This window comes from Tachyglossus aculeatus, chromosome 6 (genome assembly GCF_015852505.1).
Source record: "Tachyglossus aculeatus isolate mTacAcu1 chromosome 6, mTacAcu1.pri, whole genome shotgun sequence".
Classification (NCBI taxonomy): domain Eukaryota; kingdom Metazoa; phylum Chordata; class Mammalia; order Monotremata; family Tachyglossidae; genus Tachyglossus; species Tachyglossus aculeatus.
The window spans coordinates 16,312,410-16,336,444 of NC_052071.1; the positions used below are offsets into that span (position 1 = coordinate 16,312,410).

The 24,035-nt window shown below is 45.6% G+C and overlaps 1 protein-coding gene across 3 annotated transcripts in view; it reads right to left on the reverse strand.

Moving 5' to 3' along the window:
• LOC119930112 (phosphatidylinositol-binding clathrin assembly protein-like) overlaps positions 1-24,035 on the reverse strand; it is a 57,085-nt gene that overhangs the window by 24,119 nt on the left and 8,931 nt on the right. For all 3 annotated transcript variants that reach the window (XM_038748598.1, XM_038748597.1, XM_038748599.1), the window contains exons 2-8: positions 8,688-8,830; positions 5,647-5,722; positions 4,967-5,069; positions 4,719-4,812; positions 4,466-4,577; positions 1,973-2,079; positions 1,307-1,348 (exon numbers count right to left, since the gene is read on the reverse strand). In XM_038748598.1, coding sequence (XP_038604526.1) covers positions 1,307-1,348; positions 1,973-2,079; positions 4,466-4,577; positions 4,719-4,812; positions 4,967-5,069; positions 5,647-5,722; positions 8,688-8,830 — 677 coding nt within the window. The remainder of the gene's footprint in view (positions 1-1,306; positions 1,349-1,972; positions 2,080-4,465; positions 4,578-4,718; positions 4,813-4,966; positions 5,070-5,646; positions 5,723-8,687; positions 8,831-24,035) is intronic.

Genomic DNA, 24,035 nt, shown 5'->3' on the forward strand with positions numbered 1-24,035 from the left:
CAGTTGGCGGAGCCGGGATTTGAACCCATGACCTCTGACTCCAAAGCCCGAGCTCTTTCCACAGAGCCACGCTGCTTCTCCCAGATGTCCCTCAAATGTCTTTCAGCTTTTGCTTCTGTATTAACAGAGAACCAAAATGGCCTAGGTGATAGAGCCCGGGCCTGGGTGTCAGAAGGATCTGGGTTCTAATCCCAGCTCCAGCACTTGTCTGCTGTGTGACCTTGGGCAAGTCACTTCACTTCTCTGTGCCTTGGTGACCTCATCGTTCAGATGGGGATTAAAACTCCGAGTCCCACATGGAACACGAACCGTGTCCAATCTGATTTGCTTTTATCTAACCCAGTGCTTAGTACAATGCCTGATGCTTTGTAAGCACATAATAAATTCCATTAAAAAAAAATGGTAACAGAGAGAAAGAGTATATACTTATAATGGGAGATTTGATAGAATTCCAGGGCTGCTAATTGATGCCCATGGATTGTTTTAAAAAAACCCAAGAGACTGCAAAAGGAACCAATTTTATCTTCCAGGCCTAGTGAAAAGAGAATGAGCCTGGGAGTCGGAGGACCTGGGTCCTAATTCTGGCTCTGCTACCTCTCTGCTGTATGACCTTGGGCAAGTCACTTCACTTCTCTGGGCCTCAGTTACCTCATCTGGAAAATGGGGGTGAACACTGTGTGCCTTATAATAATGTTGGTATTTCTTAAGCCCTTACTATGTGCCAAGCACTGTTCTAAGTGCTGGGGGGATACAAGGTAATCATGGTTGTCCCACGTGGGGCTCACAGTCTTAATCCCCATTTTACAGATGAGGAAACTGAGGCACAGAGAAGTGGTGAAGTGACGGGGGCCCTAAGTCACCCAGGGGGCAAGTGGAGAACCCAGGTCCTCTCACACCCAGGCCATATTCTTTTCACTAGGCCACGCTGCTTCTGAATATTTTATATTTAGCCTAGTGCTTAATATATGGTAAGCACTTAATAAATATCAAAGAATAAATGAAGTTGAAACTCACTAGATATGAGCGCTACATTAGCAGGAGTCATTGAGGGCAGAGGGCAATTTTTGGGGGGGGCAGGGGGAAGAGAAGAGAGATAATGCCCCATTCCCTCCTTACCTGGTCATTTCCAATCCCACCCAATTCCAAACACAATCGTATAGATGAACGGTATTCAATTACGATGAAATAACATGCACATTTCCATATATAAATATATGGAAGAGAATGAATATGATTGAATACACCAACTGGTAAAACACAAAGGACAAAAAAAGCTGGGTTAAATAAATGTGAAATGTACACTGACCTGAGTTAGATCTGGAATGTCACCCTGATCAATTCCAACTTGCTGGGTTCACAAAAAGGAAACAAAAAGTACACATTACTACATGCAGTGGCAACGAAAAGAAAGAACCGTGGGAGCAATGTTTACATATACGCTAAAATACGTATAACGACATTCATGACTTTCTGAACTGGTACCTGTGCTAGCTGCCATGTCCAGCTTAATTCGGTTTTCACAGCGACGGAAAACTCAGATTTAATTTAGGAAAAAAAGATTTAAATTTAGAGTACGGTTCACGCGAGAGGCACCCGCTACTCTGCAAATGCGGAGAACAGCTACGTTACATTTTGGAGTCATATAATGAGTCTTAGAGTTGTTCTAGGATTTCCAGAGGGTTGTCTAACTAGTAGACCTCTCAAACTACTGTAGAGAGTGGGGTGATGTATCATTGGTATTCAAGGAAAATCCAATTCAAGAGTGATTTTTCAGAAGAGGAGAGGTTTCCTTCATCGCTGGAATCCATTTGAGACTTGTCATTTGAACAGCAGATTAGGTAGTGCCAACAGGCTGGGGGTGGGAAGATGAAGGGGAAAGTGAAGCGTTATCTTTCAAAGTTACGGAGAAGACGGTAATGTACCAGTGCAGAAAGCCAAATGACAGCTTTATCATCTAGGGAGATTACTTTACCTCTGCAACTTTCAGGAATTCGGACAATTTAGTCATTCTTGCTAGGAACTTTTTATAAATATCCAATCCTTCCCTGCACTGGTTCTTCTTCATATCAAAGTACTTTTCTGAAAGACACAAATCGCCAACAGGTTCAGTATATCATTTCAATGAAGGAAAAGTTTGGGAACTCATTTAACATACTATTTCAGGCTAAGTGAGAGTCCTGGATGCACATTTCCATCTGTTTCGATTATCAAAGAAGTTCACTGTTTTCTCTGCCAACAGGAAAAAAAAATGCTCACATCCTCAAGAAGTGTCTAATGGTATTGACTGAGTGTTTACTGCATGCAGAGCACTGTACTAAGAACCTGGGAGAGTACAATATGACAAGAGTTGGTAGACATAATCCCTGCCCACAAGGATCTTAGGGTCTAAAGGTAGGGGGGTAAACATTAAAATAGATTACAGCTGGGTAAACTTTGGCTGAGCATAAGAATATGAAGCATCAGGCTAGAGGTTAGGGTGACTCTCAAATGCTTAAGGGGATACTGATCCAATAACATGGGCGAAGCAGAAGGGGAGGGATCAAATACGGGAGTTGAGGGCTGAGTCACAGAAGGCATCCTGAAGATGTGATTTATGCACATGACCATAATTTATTTATATTAGTGTCTGTCTCCCCCCGTAGACTGTACGTTTGTCGTGGGCAAGGGTCAGAAACGCAGATAGATGGGGTAGAGCAGAAGATCTCCAGCTGAAATGCCGCTGGGAAGGACGGGAGAGTTGATGTGGGAGGAGGGAGGGACTGGAGAGGTGCTGAGGAGTCTTTGGGGAGATCAAGGATGATGGTTTCAATTTTAACCGAAGAAGTACGTGGCCAGGTTATTTAAGGGAGATGGATGGGGGGGGCAGGGGATTGAAACAGATGGCTCAGGCAAAGGGCGTGGGAGCAGATAAGGGTGGAGAAGCATCATTGCTGGCTGAAGCAGAGGACAGAGCTAGAGCAGCTGACAGCGCTTACCGTGTGCACAGCACCGGACTAAGTGCCTGGGAAAGTAACAGAAAACAGTGACGTTCCCTGCCCACAACAAGTTTACAGTCTAGAGTGGGGAGAGAGACATCAATACAAAAACATAAAATTACAGATATGTAAACAAGTGCTGTGGGGTTGGAAGGAAGGAAGAGCAAAGACATCAAGTCAGGGCGAAGCAGAAGTGAGTGGGAGATGAGGAAAAGGGGGGCTTAGTCTGGGAAGGCCTCTTGGAGGAGATGTGCCTTCAATAAGGCTTTGAAGCAGGGGAGAGTCACTGTCTGTAGGATATGAGGAGGAAGGGCGTTCCTGGCCAGAGGCAGGATGTGGGCCAGGTGTCGGTGGTGAGACAGGCGAGATCAAGGCATGGTGAGGAGGTTAGCATGACAGGGGCATGGTGCGCTGACTGGGTTGTAGGAGAGAAGCGAGGTGAGGTAGGAGGAGACAAGGTGATGGGGCGCTTTCAAGCCAACGACAGTGCTCTGCACACAGTAAGCACTCAATAAATAGGACTGACTGACAGTGAATGAAGGAATCATCATCATCATCAATTGTATTTATTGAGTGCTTACTATGTGCAGAGCACTGTACTAAGCGCTTCGGAAGTACAAATTGGCAACATATAGAGACAGTCCCTACCCAACAGTGGGCTCACAGTCTAAAAGGGGGAGACAGAGAACAAAACCAAACATACTAACAAAATAAAATAAATAGGATAGATATGTACAAGTAAAATAAATAAATAAATCAATCGAGTAATAAATATGTACAACCATATATACATATATACAGGTGCTGTGGGGAAGGGAAGGAGGTAAGATGTGGGGGATGGAGAGGGGGACGAGGGGGAGAGGAAGGAAGGGGCTGTCTGAATGAATGAATGAGATGGATGAGGTCAGCCCACTGTCTGGATTTCTTTTTGCCAGCAATGCCCTGCACTTCAAGCAGAAGAGGTGAGGAAGCATACAGTGTCTCAATCAATCCATAGTATTTTTTGAGCCCCTTGGGTGCGTAGTACATTCCACCAAGTCTTCTAAGAACCCATGATGCTTCTATTTGAAAACTATCGGGCCCAATGCTTTAAGATACACACCAAGCTTCCTTTCTGTAGAAATAGGGTCAAGAGGAGAAGACTAGCAGGAGAGAAGACCGTTGCCATGCTCTTCCATCACAGGATGGCAGGAAGGGGGTTGAGGGGGACTGGAAAAACGTCCCAAGTCGAATCTCCTTAATGACAGATCGCTCAGAAATGAGCAAAATCTAGGGCTCAGCATTGCCAGAAATGTCACCTCATCGTTTGGAACACAGAAGACGGCAACCCCTCAAGGAGGTCTGCTGTTTCCAGCCCAAAGCCACCATTTAAACATCTTTGGCGTCGACGGCCCTGAGATCAGTGACCAAAATACGAACTGCTTTAAGGCATGTTGAATTTCTTCCCGTTAATACTTTCTGCAAAGAACCACGCTTTTTATTTGACTTACCTAACAGGTTAATAATCCCCTCGTTATAAGCTGCAAACAGCCTAATGGAATCCTTAAAGAGAAGCATGAAGGCTGCATTTATTACCCCGTTGGTCAGTTCATTTGGATTTGCCTGTAGTGGAAACAGAAATAAAACTGATCATCGATACGGGGGTGAAACTTTCCCTGTGCATTCAGCCCCGCCCCCTCCTTCCTCCCTACCCCCCGCCTAGGATATCGTGTTTGCAAACAAAAGTCGCTCTGAGATGCTTACATCAAAATCGAGAAGAGCATCGAGCTGGTTCTGTATAATTGGAAGTGTTTTCAGCAGTTTTTCGGTATTCATAGTTCTCATCACTCCATCTATCCTACAAGGTGTACAACGGTAAATGTCCCATAAATATCGGGCACGAGAAACATTGCTACGATCACACTTATTTTTTTTAAACGCGCTGCACTTTGAGCTCTGCTAGGTTGGAAATCTTCCCGCAACTTGAAAAACTGAAAGAAGAACTACCCTACCCTCGTTTCATTTTGGTAAAGTCAACTGCTACCAGCCTATATGAAAGTGCTTTTTCGTTCAAGTATCTGCTGTATCGCCTGATAAAGGTAGACATATCATAACCTGAAAAGGAAAAAAAATCCAGTTATTTCACATTTTCCACCAATCAACATCAAATCCAACAAATAGCTGCTGGTCAATGTTCCCTGCTAATGTGAACTTCTCTCAACAATCACACTTTCAATCAAACAAGGACTGTTTTTCCATCTTTCCCAGTTTCAACAACCTTTATGCTTGAAACCTCAAAATAGAAGTACGTAATGAAATTATGTGGTCTCTTTTTGAGGTCCATATATGCTGCCATTAAATTAGAGCAATTCTTTGTCATCCTCACCTCAGCAGTCAGATGCTTCTTTTGCAAACCTCAGGAATTGTCCACTATCTCTGATATTCATTCATACACACACACCTAATGTGAAAGAAGGGATCAAAAAGACCTACAGGAAACCCAAACTCCCTCTAAAAACATACATGCAGTTTGGAAGAAATAATAGAATTATAAACCCAATCAAAATATGCAATAGATTGGTCCCTTTGCAAACTATAACTACCTCTCTTTTCCTACTGCAGGCTTATAATGTTGTCTCACTCAATTATTTTTCATGAGGTACAGAAGTTTCCGCAAGAGAAATATTCTTACCCTGCATGGCACTTTTATCCAGGTAGTTGTTTAAATTGAACAAAGTATTTCGGGATGCAAGATACTGGATAAATCGCTGTGAGACAGAAAAAAAATCGGGGTAATCTAAAATTAGTTTTCTCGCCCAAATATAATTCCTTCACAAGTTACAAACTCCGAATCTTGGGATTTCAGAGTGTAGGTCATTCGGCTGCCTCGGAGTGGATCACGAAGGGAGAAAGGGAGTGAACAATACTACATTCTTTATTTGAAACACCCATAAGTAGTTCCAGGAGCAAATTCTTCAAAACTTAAATAATGCCATTTTTTCCAAATATTATTCCTTAAATGCTCACTACATGCCATTCATCCATTCAATCGTATTTATTGAGCGCTTACTGTGTGCACAGCACTGTACTAAGCGCTTGGGACGTACAAGTTGGCAATATACAGAGACGGTCCCTACCCAACAGCAGGCTCACAGTCTAGAAGGGGGAGAGAGACAACAAAACAAAACATATTAATGAAATAAAATAAATAGAATATGTACAAATAAAATAAATAGAGCAATAAATACGTACAAACATATATACATATATACAGGTGCTGTGGGGAGGGGAAGGAGGAAGACTAAGCACTGGAGTAGATATCAGGTTGGACACCATCCCTGACCCTCATGGGGCTAACAGTCTTAATCCCCATTTCACAGATGAGGGAAGTGAAATGGCTTGACCAAGGTCACACAGCAGCCAAATTGTGGAGCCGGGATTAGAACCCAGGTCCTCTAACTCCCAGTCCCGCACTCTTTCCACTGGGCCACGCTGCTACTCCTAAACCCGCAGCTGAGTGTAGACCAGGCCGAGATAAATCTCTGCAATTTAAGGAGAAACACAGAGTGTTTTTAGAAAGCCACTTCAGTCCAGACACTGAGGCAGCAGTACTGGTGGGGCACTTTCCTACTTCTCCCTCTAGACGCTAAGCTCATTGTGGGCAGGGAATGTGTCCGCCGACTCTGTTATACTGTACTCTCCCAAGCGCTTAGTCCAGTGCACTGCACACAGTCAGCATTCAAAAAACACAACCGTCTGATTCTGAAAATGAGGCAGTCCTCGTATACGGGCACGATGACCTTAGACATCTCCCTCTCCCCCTCGTCCCCCTCTCCATCCCCCCCATCTTACCTCCTTCCCTTCCCCACAGCACCTGTATATATGTATATATGTTTGTACATATTTTTTTTACTCTATTTATTTTATTTGTACATATCTATTCTATTTATTTTATTTTGTTAGTATGTTTGGTTTTGTTCTCTGTCTCCCCCTTTTAGACTGTGAGCCCACTGTTGGGTAGAGACTGTCTCTATATGTTGCCAATTTGTACTTCCCAAGCGCTTAGTACAGTGCTCTGCACATAGTAAGCGCTCAATAAATACGATTGATGATGATGATGATGACGACAAAGTCCACACATACTGCACTTCGCATAACAGTCTTCCTGGGTGTATTTTTCTGAGGGGTGTGTGTGAGGTTAATGGCACCCCTGCTGAAAACTGGTTGCCCCTTTTCAAGTCTACTGCCAAGATGTTTTCTTAAAATAACAACTTGCCATATATTTTGGGTTTTAAGCAATTCTAAAATGAGGAGCGCACAATCTTGCATTTTAATCAACCAGTGAGTGATTTTATTGAGCGCTTATTGTGTGCAGAGCACTGTACGCTAAGTGCCTGGCAGAGTACAATACAACAGAGTTTGTAGACACGTTCCCTGCCTACAAGGAGCTTACAGTCTACGGGATTTTCACCTTAATACATCCACCACCCCTATCTGTTCAGCCACAGAGAACTAAAAGGTTCAATGGGGTTACACTGAATAATGGATTTGCTGAGACGGATTTCCAAATGATTATGGAAATGTCGGAGAGATCTTTCCTGTCAGTGAGGCCCTTTGGATGATCAACACCAGGGTTCAAATTGTAAAGCCTGCTTCGAATCCATTGTGTCTTAGTCTTCCAACATTTGCACTTTCTTTTCAGCTTTCGAAACACACTTGCATACATTCATTAGAACCAGAAAAGGCAATGGAAATATAAAAATAACACATGCCAGAGAGAGAGAGAAGGGAAAGGGTTGGGGGTGAACAAAAGGCATGCTTTTAATACCAAATGATCCAGGGCCAAGGCTCCACTAGCTAAATTGGCAGGAAAATCAAGGCAGATGCCCAGGTAATTCTGGGTACTGGAAAAAAAAACAACCCTACCTACTCTTGCCTAAATCATACGGGTAAACTCAGGAAAAACCCAGTTTCCCCCTCTAAATCATTTATAGAATAATCACATTCGTCAACTCCAGTTTCCAAGTGCATGTTTAAACTAAAAATCTAGGACCACTTCCCATCCTGTCCCCCTCCTCCTTCCCCCTACCAAAAGAAAAAAGGGGGAAAAAAAAACCAAACAACAGGATGAGATTTTTACTCAAAAAGTTCAATCAAATGGCATTACTTATGAAACTCTCCTGGATAACAATAGTCGTTCCCAATTACCACATATTAGCTCTGACACTGGTGAAATGGTAGGCATGCATTTTGGCGGGATGATATATCTTTAGAATCCACACGCAAGGTCACTTGAAAAACTGAGTACAATCAGTTCTCCCACCAACCCGTTCACGGCAAAACCGCTTGAGGGAATTAGGATTCGGCTCGCAGTAGAAGGCAGAGGCCGTGTGAATGTCTCCCTCCTTCTAGACTGTAAGCTTGTTGTGGCCAGGGAATGTGTCTGTTATACTGTACTCTCCCAAGTGCTCTGTACAGTGCTCTGCACACAGTAAGTGTTCAACAAAGATGACTGATGAACTTAGCCTCTATTCGCCCTCAGTCTGGGCATTTCCAAGACCTGCGTGGACCACTGTACTCTCCCAGGCGCTCAGTACAGTGCTCAGCACACAGTGAGCGCTCAATAAATCCGACTGACCGACCAGCCCTGTCTGGCCTCACGCAGCACCGACCGATGGATGAGACACGTTGGGGGAGGACGGGAAGAGACATTCCCGTTCCTAAGAGGCTTACCTCATTTCCATACATCATGAGGTGGTGTGTTGTAATTAGAGCCTTGAATACTACGACCCAACTACTATTGGCGGTCCTCTCAAAGAGGGTATCTGCCAGCTGTGGAATATTCACATTCATTTCATTTGTGCACTGTATTAGGTCTGAAAGAGAGAGAACACAACAACCATTCAGGTAAACCACAGGACAGAACCCAACGCCTAGAAAGGGAGCCCGAAGACCAGAATTCGCAATGGCCAACTTAAAGTTTCCAGGACTCTACCAGTCTCGGCTCTGAGAGTCAAGCAGAGGCATACCCCTTCCATTCTGAGCTTGGGCAGTGGCTCGCGAGTGGAAGACAATCTGCCGCAAGTCAAGGCTCACCCACGCTGGGCAGCAGCGGCGTGGGAGAGAATCGAGGGCCGAGACTTAGGTTTACTGCGCGGAAGGATGCAATGGTAAACCACGTCCGTATTTTTACCAAGAAAACTCTATGGATCCACTACCAGAACGATTGCAGACGGAGAGCGGGGCGTTCGGGGAGAGATATGTCCATGGTGTCACTATGGGTTGGAACCGACACGCCGGCATAAGACCACTTAAATGGAGATGCCCACGTTGCCACCCGAGCCAGCAGGTCGGCAGATCCAATAGTGCCCGTGTCTCGGGCGGGGATTAACGGGGAATGCTCAATGCTCACTACTATAACTTTTCCCAGCATTGACAACAAGTCTCAATTGTTTTCATAGCCCTGAAATAACTCCCCCAGATCCCATACATTCTCTCAATGAGACCCAAGAAGATATGAGAAACTGGAAACCATCTTCTATATTATATTAAGAAAGAGCGGATGCATTCCTTAGTCTTATTAGGCCTCTCTGCTTTGACTACCCATCTTGAAGCAGTGTGACCTAGTGGATGAAGCCCAGGCCTGGGAGTTAGAAGGACCTGGGCTCTAATCCCAGCTTCGCAACTTGTCTGCTGGGTGACCTTGGGCAAGTCACTTCACTTCTCTGGGCCTCAGTTCCCTCATCTGTGAGATGGGAATTAAGACTGTGAACTCCATGTAGGACAGGGACTCTGTTCAACCTGTTGGCTTGGATCGATCCCAGAGCTTACTACAGGGCATGGCACATAGTAAGCGCAAGAAATACTACAACTATTATTATTATTACAAAAATGACTTGTTTTGTGGCCACCTTGCAGCAGAAAGCCTTGGGGATGCTGACCCTAGATGGTTCAAATTAAGTGTTTGGTTTTTTTTGTTAGCTCGCTAAATACAAGGTATTAATTGCCTTAGTTACACATTAGTTGGTTTCAGATGTCTATCAAGTGTTACCCAAGCAGCCAACTGCTACACACTCACTGCTTTTTAGGAAGTGATGACAGATGATCTGCACAGACACAGTAAGCACTCGATAAATTTCACTGGTGATGAAGGACATGACCGAAATCAATCCATTTTTCCACAATTATAAAAGGAGGAAAACTGACACTTTACAAGCAAAACCATTCAGACCAAGAACAGTGAGGAGGGTGAACTGAAAAGGCGAGTGGAAGTCAATGAGAGGAGTACTGTAGTATGTTGGCAGAACGAACCCTAAGCAAACTAGAAAATTTTCTTTTTTTTTAAATGAATTCAGCACTTTCATTCATTCAATGGTATTTATTGAGCGCTTACTGTGTGCAGAGCACTGTACTAAGCGCTTGGGAAGTACAACCTGGTGACATATAGAGACGGTCCCTACCCAACAACAGGCTCACAGTCTAGAACTTGGATTCTTCCCATTCGAATGACAGGCATAAACTGGGAGTCTAAATTGCAACTAGAAGGTGCAATTTTATCGACCTCAATTAGTTAATCAATGGTACTAACTGAATGCTTACTGGGTGCAGGGCACTGCATCGTGCATTTGAGAGAGCTCACTACTATGGGATTGATACACCCAGCCCTTGCCCAAAAGGGATCCCTGAGATCCTTTAGAAGCAGCGTGGCCAAGTAGAGGCACTAGGATCTGGGTTCTAATCCCAACTCTGGCACTCATCTGCTGTGTGAATCTGGGCGAGTCACTTCCCTAGGCTTCAGTTACCTCACCTGCAAAGGGATTAAGCTTGGAAGCCCCCTACGGAACAGGGATTGTGTCCCATCTGATTAGCTTGTATCTACCCCAGCGCTTAGTACAGTGCCTGGCAAACAGTAGGTGCTTAACAACTACCTTCTAAACTGTGAGCCCGTTGTTGGGGAGGGACTGTCTTTATATGTTGCCAACTTGTACTTCCAACAGCTTAGTACAGTGCTCTGCACACAGCGCTCAATAGATACGATTGAATGAATAAATGAACTACTATTAAGGAAAAAAAAAATTAAATTCGGCCCTTGTGGTTGCAAAATCGTTTGAAGAGACTGGGCAAACCGGAATGTTGCTCTGGCGCTGTCATTAGAAGTAGGGTCAGGAGTCCTTAACATGTCGGGATCACCCAGATGCAAACAAAGGCAGGTGGACCACTCAACTTTGTTCAAATATCACCCACAAGTTAGAATTTGGGAAAGTGTATGGGAGGGAGACAGAGTCCTGGGTTCAAATATACCTCACGAACTGGGACAAACACAATGTCACTGAGCTGAGCCCCATGGGAAGACTGAAGGTTAAGGAAGGAAACGGTCAGTGTACGACTTCTCTGGGGTCATTTGTTTTTTTACGGGCAGGAAAATGAGATTCCTGCAGAGGTTCTGAGAATTCAGAATATTCACTGTGAGGCAAGAACACGTACCTTTCGCACCCCTCCTCCCCCAGCCCAGAGACCGACAGAGGCGTAAATTTGGGGTGGCTCTGGGCCTCCATTTCCAGCAGCCCCCCTCCAACAACCACCCACATATCCCAGGGCAGAGGGGAGACTGGTGGTCATGGAAGATGCTCTCGAGAGCTAAACTAGCTACTTGCACTTGCTGCCAACGTGCCACTCAACAATACCCAGGAGGCGGCGTGGTGGAGAAGGGGATCAGAGGGTCACACATGGCAGAGTGGATAGAGCACAGGCCTGGGAATCATGGGTTCTAATCCTGGCTCTGCCATTTGTCTGCTGTGTGACCTTGGGCAAGTCACTCCTCTGGGCCTCAGTTCCCTCCATCTGTAAAATGGGGATTGAGACTGTGAACCCACATGAGACAGGGACTGTGTCCAACCCAAATTGCTTGTATCCACCCCAGCACTTGGCACATAGTAAGCACTTAAATACTACAATTATTACTTTTGGGATGGGGCCAAAATGAAATATTTTAAAACTCAAGTGGGCACGGCTGGACTTTCAAATGCACAAATTTTGTGAGTCAGTGAGGGTCACATTTTGATTAATCCCAACCTCCCACCCGGGCATCGTCAAATAGATAACTACCAATCGATCGGAAGCTAGGCAACCCAAGAGACACCCAGTAGTTCTTTGGTATGAGCCGCTCTCCAAAGTGACTAGGGAAGAGTCACTTGTAGGGCGGAACCCTTGCTATACCGCAGCGAACAGTTGCTAAGGCGGTTTTTCAGTTCAGGAAGAGGATGTGACCACGGACTTCAGACTTCAAAAGCGTTCAGAGAAGCAGCATGTTATCTCCGCCAGCAGAATTTAACACTGACATATTGGGGGATGGGGGACGGGGGTGGCAGAAAGCGTGTGACTCCCCCATGGGGTATTAGCTCACTTCCAAACAACACAGTGAGTCCTGGATTGGGTAGGTCTCATGTACCATTACTTAGGCCTGCCAAGCCAGAGGAGATGGATACTAGGAGCGGTAACATTGTAATGCATCTTCAAAGATGTCACTAAATACTTGACACAGGCAAAATTTTTAAAAATGCTACTCAGAGGTTGTAACCTCATATGCTTGATTCCAATCAGTCAATCAACTGATCAACAGTATTGATTGATTGCTTACTATGCCCTATTTTAAGCACTTGGTAGAGTGTGATAGAGGAAGTAGACCCTACTCCTGCCCACAAGGAGATCGCGGATACTTTACAGATTTCTACATTTTAAGTGCTACTGGATTATACAGGGGCTGGAGTTCACTACAAGTTGAAGACGACAGCTAATTTCTTTACACTAAGTTCAGGTCTAGGAGATCAAAGGGACCACAGTTTTCAAAAATTCAAAGACAAGAGTAGATTTCTTCGCCCTCTACAATGGAGATTGGGGTTACATTTTTTGTTCATTTTGAAAATCATCGCCTTTGCTTTTGGAAAAAAGGAAAACGCCCTTAAGCAGGCAACGGGTCAACCACATATTTCACTACCAAAAGAACATAAAAGAACCCAGAATCGGATTTCAATTTTTACCATAAGCCTCCTTCCTTTTTCCTCGACGACTGGACACTTCAGCTTTCGGCTTTTTCTTTTTCCAGATATTATTTGAATCGCAAACCTATGATAGTGCTTAAACCACCCCGAGCCTACTAAGGCCAAAAAGCACCCCCTGGACCACCTAAACCACTTCACCCTCGCTTCACCTCCCCCGAGGCGTCAACCCCGATTCCTCGGGCCCTGGCCTTCTCCCACGGCCTGCCTCTCCCCATCCCTTTCGATCCGGCCGTCTTGCGGCTGGCTCTTCTCTCTGGCCCGGCCGCTGAGCTCAGCCTCATTTAGGCTGATGTCACCAACAGACTTGTGCCTGGCTTGTCTGCACCTGTCAAATCTGATCCAGGCAAGATCTCTGGCCTCCCCTCAGGACAGCCTCTCTCAGAGTCGGAGATGATCTCTGGCTGGAAAACCATCTTTCCTTCTTGCTAAGGCTAAGCTGCTCCTCTCTGGAGGGGGTGCAGGGTTTGAGGTGATTCATCCGAGGGAGAAAGGAAGAGGAGGAAAGGTACAAACCACACCTAATTGAACCTGCTCTGCATAGCGTGGTCTAGAGCACTGACCACAGACAAAAACTGGGTTAAGTACTTCAACAGCTGGTGCTTATGTCAAGCTGAGAAAAATCAGTGGATTAGTAATTACAATAATAATAATAATAATGATGGTTTTTGTTAAGCGCTATGTGCCAAGCACTGTTCTAAGTACTGGGGGATATACAAGGTCATCAGGTTGTCCCACATGGGGTTCACGGTCTTAATCCCTACTTTACAGATGAGGTAACTGAGACACAGAGAAGCTAAGCGACTTGCCCAAAGTCACACAGCTGATAAGTGGCGGGGCCGGAATGAGAACCCACAACCTCTGACTCCCAAGCCCGTGCTCTTTCCACTAAGCCATGCTGCTTGTTAAGCTCTTACTATATGCCAAGCCTTGCTCTGAGCACTGGCGTAGATACAAGTTCATCAGGTTGACAGCACGGGAGTAACACAAGGACTGGGGTTCTAATCCCAGCTCTGTGATGTGTCTGCTGTGTGACCTTGGACAAGGCACTTCACTTCTCTGGGCCTCGGTACCCTCATCTGTAAAATCGGAATTAAGAGTGTGAGCCCCATGTAGGACAGGGACTGTGTCCAACCTGATTACCTTGTATCTACCCCAGTGCCTGGGACATGCTTGGCACGTAATAAATGTTTAACCAGTACCATAATTATTATACATTACTATTCTCCCAAACACTCAGTACACTCTCCAAACACTCTGCACCCAGTAAGCACTCAATATCCTGCCTCTGGCCTAGAACACCCTCACTCCCCAAATTCAACAGACAAATTACTCTCCCCACCTTTAAAAACTTTACTGAAGGCACATCTCCTCCAAGAGGCCTTCCCAGACTAAGCCCCTTGTTTCCTCTTCTCCCACTCCCTTCTACATGACTTTGACTTGCTTTCATTCATTCATTCAATCGTATTTATTGAGCGCTGTGTGCAGAGCACTGTACTAAGCGCTTGAAAAGTACAATTTGGCAACATATAGGGACAGCCCCGACCCAACAACGGGCTCACAGTCTAGAAGGGGGAGACAACAAAACAAAACAAGTAGACAGGTGTCAATACCATCAGAATACAGAGAATTATAAATATATACACATTAGTCAAATAGAGTAAGAGTAATATGCACAAATATACATAAATACTGTGGGGAGGGGAAGAGGGTAGGGCGGAGGGAGGGAGTGGGGGGTGATGGGGAGGAGGATGCTTCCTTGATTCTTCCCCCATCCCAGCCCTAGAGTACTTTTACATGCAACTTATTTATTTGCATTGATGTTTGTCTCTCCACCTCTAGATTGTAAGCGCACTGTGAGCAGGGAATGTGTCTGTTTATTGTTGCAGTGCACTCTCTCCAATGCTTAGTACAGTACTCTGCACACAGTAAGCACTCAATAAACACAACTGAATGCATGAATGATTGAATAAATACCACTCTAATAATAATAATAATGATAGTATTTAATAAGCGCTTACTATGTGCAAAGTACTGTTCTAAGCTCTGGGGAGGTTACAAGGTGATGAGGTTGTCCCATGGGGTGCTCACAGTCCTCATCCCCATTTTACAGATGAGGTAACTGAGGCCCAGAGAAGTTAAGTGACTTGCCCAAAGTCGCACAGCTGACAATTGGCAGAGCCGGTATTTGAACCCATAACCTCTGACTCCAAAGCCCGGGCCCTTGCCACTGAGCCACACTGCTTCTCCAGAGTACAACACATTCCCTGCCCACAGTGAGTTTACAGATGAGAGGCTGACAACAGTGAAAAAGTCACAGTGTCACTGTTGTGGTCTTGAGCCGGCAAAAGATCATCTTACCAGAGAAGTCTGAAGTCGTAGTGGAAAAACAAGACCCTTCATAGTTTCTCCACAGAAAAAAACCCCAAGAAAACCTCAGCACAGAACAGCTAAAGACTCTGCACATCTACTTCCTCAGAAAGTCTCACCTTTCTGGTTGTAGTAGTCTTACTTTATCCTAAGTCTTTGAGACCCAATTTAATATAACATTTCGGTTTCGGAAATTTCACTGGTGAACAGCAGTGCAAGGAAAAAATAAAACTGCATGACATTTGATGAAATTAAAAATACACATAAAGCCCAACTAAAAGCCCGGTGATGGATTACCTCTAGCCTGAGCCACTACCGGAATAATTGAGACTTGAAAAAAAGGCCAGTCTTTGGTGTCATCTACAGAGGCTGCAAATATGTCACCGAAAATGACCCTGAAATGGCGTTCAGCTCTATCAAGGGCAAAGTTCAACAACCTTTTCCTTCGGAAGAGCCGAACACAACGTTGGAGCAGGTGGTTGTGTGCAAACACCCCATGGTATAAACTCAACACGCATTAAATCGACCTCCCCGGATTCACCGTGGAGTCCCTACGAAATGCTCATAATTAAAGGGTGTGGGGAAGCACTAGAGAGGGAGGGAAGGAAACAAAACAGTTCCCGTTCTCTCCTTAATTTCTATTTGGGAAAGAGAGGGGAGGGAGAGGCCAGAGTGGCAATGCTTCACACGTTTACACATTCAAAGGTGCAGGGTGTTCGTCCTGATTCCAGCTGCAGACGAAACGGCTTGGCTGGCACTCAACTTTAGGAGAAAAGTATTAGGTGGCAGTTCCCTAACCCCAGAAAGATGGGGTGGGCAGAGGAGGTATAAAGAGAGGGCATGGAGAGACCCAGGTTTGGAAGGAAAGTTTCTGGGGAGGGAAAGAACCTGCAAACCTAAAACTAACCATAGTAGCATGGATTAGAGAACAGACCACGGGCCTGGGAGCCGGAAGGGCCTCGGTCCTAATTCCAACTCCACTACGTCTGCTGTGGGACCTTAGGCAAATCACTTAACATCTCTGGGCCTCATTTCCCTCATCTGTAAAATGGGGATTAAGAGCGTGAGCCCCAAGTGGGACAGGGACTATTTCCAACCTGATTAACTCATACCTACCCCGGAGCTCAGAACAGTGCTTGGCACATAGCAAACCCTTAACAAGTACCATAATAATAATAATTAAAGCAAATGTGCTTGCCCTCCCCTGTCAGACTCATATCACTTATGTCCATATCCATAATGCATTTATATTAACGTCTGTTTCCCCCATTAGACTGTAAACTCAATTTGGGCAGGGAGCATATCTACCACTTCAGTTCTATCGTGCGCTTCCAAAACGCTCCACATACAGTAAGGGCTCAATAAATCATCATCATCATCATCATCATCATCATCATGATAAATACCACTGATTGACTGATTTCTTGAAAATGGGGGCAAGGAGAAAGGGAAGATGATTGCTTGGAATAATAAGAATAATGATGCTATTTGTTAAGCGTTTACTATGTGCCAGGCACTGTCCTAAGCGCTGGGCTGGATACAAGCAAATCGAGTTGGACACAGCCCCGTCCCACGTGGGGCTCACAGTTTCAAACCCCATTTCAGCGATGAGGTAACTGAGGGCCAGAGATGTGAAGTGACTTGCTCAAGGTCACATAGCAGACAAGTGGCGGAGCCGGCATTAGAACCCATGACTTTCGGACTCCCACTCCCATGCTCTATCCACTGTGTTATGCTACTTCTCCCTGAGCTGAATGCTTCCTTCCCCTGATGGGGGAAGATGACGGGACCACCCATTTCCTTCCCCAGCAGGGCCCGGTTCATTCATTCATTCAATCGTATTTATTGAGCGCTTACTGTATGCAGAGCACTGTACTAAGCTCTTGGGAAGTACAAGTTGGCAACATATAGAGATGGTCCCCACCCAACAACGGGCTCACAGTCTAGAAGGGGGAGACAGACGACAAAACAGAACATGTAGACAGGTGTCAAAATCGTCAGAACAAATAGAATTATGGCTATGTGCACATCATTAACAAAACAGAATAGTAAATACGCACAAGTAAAATAAATAGAGTAATAAATCTGTACAAATATATGCAAGTGCTGTGGGGAGGGGAAGGAGTTAGGGCAGGGGGGATGGGGAGGAGGAGAGGGAAAAGGGGGTGTCTGGGAAGGTATCTTGGAGGGGGTGAGCTCTCAGTAGGGTTTGAAGGGAGGAAGGGAGCTAGCTTGGCGGATGTGCGTGGCTCAGTGGAAATGAGCCCGGGCTTTGGAGTCAGAGTTCATGGGTTCAAACCCCGGCTCCACCAATTGCCAGCTGTGTGACTTTGGGCAAGTCACTTCACTTCTCTGGGCCTCAGTTCCCTCGTCTGTAAAATGGGGATTAAGACTGTGAGCCCCCCTGGGACAACCTGATTACCTTGTATCTACTCCAGCGCTTAGAACAGTGCTTGACACATAGTAAGCGCTTAACAAATACCAATATTATTATCTTTTAGACTGTGAGCCCACTGTTGGGTAGGGACTGTCTCTATGTGTTGCCAATTTGTACTTCCCAAGCGCTTAGTACAGTGCTCTGCACATAGTAAGCGCTCAATAAATACGATTGATGATGATGATGTGCGGAGGGAGGGCATTCCAGGCCAAGGGGAGGACGTGGGCCGGGGGTCAGTCACCCCAGGAGTCCTCCAGGTGCCCTCTTGCCCCCACCTGGCCTCAGGGAACAGGGTGGACGGGCTTTTTCCCATCCCCAAAGTTTGAGGGGTGAAGTTGACAGCTTCATCCTCCCGGTGCCGATCCCGTGGGCACCTGGGCTCCAGAGCCCGACCCGGAACGGAGCAGAGCCGGGTTCGGCTCGAGGGCCGTGGGTCGCCGCCCCAGTTCGGATCTGGAGGCTAGTGGGATCAAGGCAGAGGATGCTGCCTTGGGCTTCTAAAATCTAGATACACTTCCTAAAGCAAAGACTCCTCAATTCTACCTTCTCCTGGGAACTGTAAAACTGAAAAAAGGATTTTAAAGAAGACCGAGGTTTCTGAGAGTAGAAACTGCCTTGATTCTATTCTCGAAACCTTCTCCATCTGGAGTCTATATCAGCCCTGAAGCTTTCTCAGTTAAAAACAAACACTTTTCAGTAAAGAAGCTCTCTATTAACAGTGGGTCTGGGATGGAACCATTTGAAACAGGTCCCTCCTTGAAATCCAGAATATATGTCTCCATTTGAGTGGAGTTAGGACATCAAAGGAGCCCACCTGAAACACCCTTTAATACTCCCCGGTCTGTCAAAAAGTGTTATAAAATAAATGCTGTAGCCTGGGTCTGGGACTCAGGTGGACCCGGTTTCTAATCCTGGCTCCACTACTTGTCTGCTGAATGACCTCAGGCAAGTCATGTCACTTCTCTGCGACTCAGTTCCCTCATCTGTAAAATGTGGATTAAGACCGTGGCCCTACATGGGACACAGACTGTGTCCAACCTGATTATCTTGTATCTATCCCAGTGCTTAGTACAGAGCCTGGCACATATAAGCGCTGAACAAATACCATAGAAAACCAAACACAAAAAAGAACCTAACGTTCATAAAACAACACTTGGGATAAACTCTCTTTCAGAGGGTTCTGACCTCCATTTGGTCTCTACATCTCCACCGCACGAAAATATCGAGCATCTTAATAAAAGAATGACAGCTTCACTCACTTTAGTTCCTTCTTCCCGTAAGTCTTCCTAAGAAACGTTATTTTGTAACCCTTAAAAAATCACATTCATGAATATTAATACAGTTCCATCCCACCCTCTATTTTGAAGAGGAAGACGTCTTCCCAACACTATGGGCAGAATTAGGAAAAGACACTCCGTGTGTTGACAAACGGCATATAGCGGGCTATCTTATCGCCTACCTCAAAGTCCGTATAAATCAGGATTGATTCCGCTGAAATAATTGGCTACAAAACCCAACTGGAGATTTTTATGGCACCAGAAATGGGTCTGCTGCATGACAAGCTGCAGATAGGAGAACAGAAAATAAATGCCTGCCCTTTAGCCACCAATAAAAAGTCAATCACAGAAACATTTCATTCGTTTATTAGAAGTCTCCTTGAGTCTGTAAGCTCCTTGAGGGCAGAGACCACGTCTACCTCACCAACTGTACTGTACTCTCCCAGGTGCTTAGTACAGCGCTCTGCGCACACTAAGCACTCGATAAATGCCACTGACTGATTGATATATTTACCCCTCTACCATTCTGTACATAGTTAGTTCTATTTCCCTTTCATAACCCTTTCTCTCCTACATCTCTGACATTCTGCCAAATCCCAGGATGACGCTCTGCATTAAGATTCACCATCTGCGACCGCAAAAGCTTGCAGGGCCTAGCAGAAAAAGCCTCATCTCTGCCACTTATTTCCCACATGACCTCAGGCAGGTCACAGTCTCTCCCAGCCTCACTTTCCTCATCCATTAAGTGGGGATTCGATACCCATTCTCCCTCCCTCTTCGAGTGCGAGCCCCGTGTGGGTCAGGGCCGACTGTCTTCTATCTGCCCCGGTAATCAGTGGTATTTACTGAGCGCTTTCTGGGTGCGTGGCACTGTACTAAGCACTTGGGAGAGTATGTGGCCCAGTTGGTAGACACGTTCCCTGACCGCAAGGAGCTTACAGCTTAGAAGGCAATCACCAAGGTGCTTGGCATGTGGTAAGTGATGAATAAATACCATCAACATCATCGTCATCGCAGCCTTGACTGACAGTCTGACTTCTAGTTCTGGAACTCCCTCTTCAAAAACATATTTGTGGCTGCAGTTTGTGAAAGCCCAGTTGAAGGGCAGGCAATAAGTGGCACCTGGGCTAGAAGCAGAGTCCTCCCAGCCCAATAACCTGCCTCTGACAGTGGTACCGAAAGAAGCCCGGAGGATAAGTGTGATAGCATATGCCCTTCTAAAAGACCACCTTCCTCTCCCTCCCTCTAGTGATCTTGGACAAGGGACTTCACAACTCTGGGCCTCAGTTACCTCACCTGTAAAAAGGGGATTAACACTCTGAGCCCCATTTGGGACATGGACTGTGTTCAACTTGATTAACTTGCATCTACCCAAGTGCTTAGGACAGTACCTGACACATAGTAAGCGCTTAACAGATACCATTATAAAAAAAAGAAGCCCCCATTATAATTATCATTCCTTCTTCCAACAAGGAGAGAGAGGAAGAGAAACCTGGTAATTTCCCCAAGGTTTGAAGAGATGGTAAAAGGGGGAATAAAATTTCCATCTCCCCATAGAGCTCTTCCAGGGACCATTAGCTACAGGTTTCTTGGACCGAGGACGGAGCCGGCGGGCTGGGGACCACGTGGAGCCCCCATGATGCCGGAAGGCATTCAGAGGCCCAAAGCCACCGCTGCTTTCTCCGAAGTCTGCCCACTTTTTGAGGGAAAAAATGACTCTACCTTCTTTCCTAATTCCCTTTTTTATACTAGAGAAGGAGGAAACCGACAATGCTCTAGAATGCTGGTCTGAAAGTCGGCCACATTTTTCACGATGAGAAGAGTTGATGTCGTCTGATCGTAAACTTCCAAATGAAGGGCAACTAAAGAAGGACCCATTCGACATTTTTCCTCAGAACTTTCTGAATCCAGGAGCATATGCATGACATACTGAAGGGGAGGATAGTTTCATGAGAATAGACACAAAGAATCACTACAGAAAACCACCCAAATGATCATGAAGACTCAAGACAACTCAAAGAGATCTTTTTGAGAAGGCTGCTGATTTTTCTCATTAGCCCTGAACTGAGTCATTTAACTGCATTTTGTCCCACAGCTAGGCCCTGTTTTCCAAATCAAAATCCACATCTCACATAAGTCTAGAAATCTCTGAGGGTTCTGAGGCTAAATGAGATCTTAGGCTTGCCAATATAACTGAATTCCTCCAAACAGTGTGGGGTTCTCAATCCCTGCTGATGAGGGCAATGATCCTAGAAACCTCTTATCTCTGAACTAGAGTGGCTTCTCACCAACTCCACTTTTGAGGAGGCATCTTACACTAACGTCCAGCTTCAGAAACAAGGAAAAGAAAAAAAAATCCATGCTGTTATCATCATAATCATGAAGAGAACTTGAGTACCTGCTGTGAACTGAGCCCTCCACCAGAGATTTAGAAATGAAGCAGAGGGGTCAAACATGCGGTGCTGGCCCACCCGCACTGAACTTCCAATCTAGAGCACAGGTATGGGAGTCGAAGGGTCATGGGTTCCTATCCCAGCTCTCCCACTTGTCTGCTGGGTGGACTTGGGCAAGACACTTCCCTTCTCTGGGCCTCAATTACCTCATCTGTAAAATGGAGCCTAAGATTGTGAGTGCCTTGTGAGACAGGGATTGTGTCCAACCTGATTTGCTTGTCTCCATCCCAGCGCTTAGTACAATGCCTGGCACACAGCAAGTGCTTAACAAACACAACAATTATTACTATTATTATTAACAGGGGAGAGACAAGCAATCACAGGTGGTCAAATATGCAACAGGCAACAAAACAGAAGCACAGACAATACGAGCATACCTAATAGGAGCATGAAAAAAACCAAGGAGTTGAGCAAAACATGTATATGCAGGGGGGCTGAATGGTTGGAATGACCAGGACTGATGGTTAGGAAATGATTTGGGAGGATGTGGCAATAAATTATGGTATTTTTTAAGCACTATGTGCCAGGCACTGTACTAAGCGCTGAGGTGGATACGAGCAAATCGGGTTGGATGCAGTCCCTGTCCCACATGGGGCTCACAGTCTTCATCCCCATTTTACAAAGGAGGTCACTAAGGTAAGTTCTATGAAGGGAAAAGGCATGAACCAAAAGTCAAAGACGGGAGAGTTGCAAAGGCAGCAAAGCTCCCCCCGCCCCAGACTTTGAGCTTGTTGTGGGCAGGGAATGTGTATGATGTTATATTGTACTCTCCCAATGGCTAAGTACAGTGCTTTGCACAAAGTAAGCACTCAATAAATACGATCAATAATAATAACAGAAGGCTGTATAAAGTAGGATGCGGTAGGAGGAAGAGCAGGTGGTTACAAAAGGTATCAATCAATCAGTAGTATCTACTAAGTTCCTACTACGGCAGGAGGGTTGTATTTGAGATTAATGGGTATCAACTCTACCCTCAAGGGGGTTAAAATCCAGTTGTGGGGGGAGAGATCACTAAAATATCTGCAAACAGAAGGAAGGCTAAATAGGTACGTAAATGAATGAATGCTTCGGAAATAGGGCACGTAAATCAAGATGTACAGAGTAACAACAACAACTGTGGCAGCTACCAAGCTTGTTAACTGCATACTCTGTGTCAAGCAGCACTGATTGAAGAACTGGGATTGATGTGGACACAGGCCCTGGCCCACATGGGGTTCCCAGTCTAAGGTGGAGGGAGAACATGGATCTTATCGCAATTCTTAGATAAAGAAACTGACACCCAGAAGTGAAACCATTTGCCCGAGGTCACAGGGCAGACAAGTAGCCAGGCCGGGATTAGAACTCAGGTCTTTCTGATTCCCAGGCATGTGCTCTATTCACTAGGCCATGTTTTCCAGGGGCGAATTATCGGCAGCTGTACGTCAGACAGAATGGGCAGGGGAGAGGATAGAGTCAGGGAAACGGGTCGGGAAGCTGTCGCAGTGATCAAGCCCGGCGGTGACGAGGGCGTGGGCAGGACGGGGCCTGTCGGGGGAAGATCTGTCTTTAAGCCAACTGAAAATAACGACCAGAACAGCTCTCTGTCGGCTGCCCCTTTATCAAGCCTCACTCTTTTCCGCCTGCCTCCTGACCTCTTGTTCTTTGCTCCTTTCAAATTAACCTGACTGCACTTCCTTGGAAACGCTCCCCACCCCATCCTCATCATCACCAGTGCTATTTATTGGGAGCTTGCTATGGGCTGAAGAGCACTGCACTAAGCTCTTGAGAGAGCATAAGCCAAAAGAGTTGGCAGACACATTCCTTGCCCGCAAGAAGCTTACAGTCTAGAGGGGAAATCAATCCATCGATCAATCGGTGGTATTTACTGAGCACTTCCTACAGGCAGAATACTATACTAAGCACTTGGGAGAGGACAACCTACTGATCGCGGCCTTGCCTGGACCTCTCCCATCCCTCAGCCTGGCCAAACTAGGTCCCTTCCCTCTTTCAAAGCTTTCCTAAAAAAAGTTACCTCCTCCAAGTACCATTCCCAGATGAATCTCCCCCTTCAATGCTCCCCCATCAGAAATTTGAAACGTTCTTGACTTATTTTTCTATTTAGTTGCTTATTCTCTACCTTCTGAATGTTTGGTAATCTTATTTCCCCCCATTAGACAGTAACCTCATTGAAGGCAGGGACCACAACTTCTACACGCCCTAGGCCCTCTTTAAGGGCTGCTACTGAACCACCAGGCCTCCAGTTAGAAGTCTCAAAATAAAGCTGCCCTCTGAGCAGCTCAGACATCCAAAATGATTTCCCGTGGAATCTGTCTTGCTGATCTACGCAAAAATCACTCCATTTAGACCCACCCACCCTTGATAATGTTCTAATTTAAAGAGAGCCTAGAATACTTTGAATGCAAAGTCCAAGAAAGTATTACCTTCAAATTCCTAATCTCTTTACTCATGAGTGAAAAGGGAGGACAGTCTTCTCTTGGACTCTTCCTGGC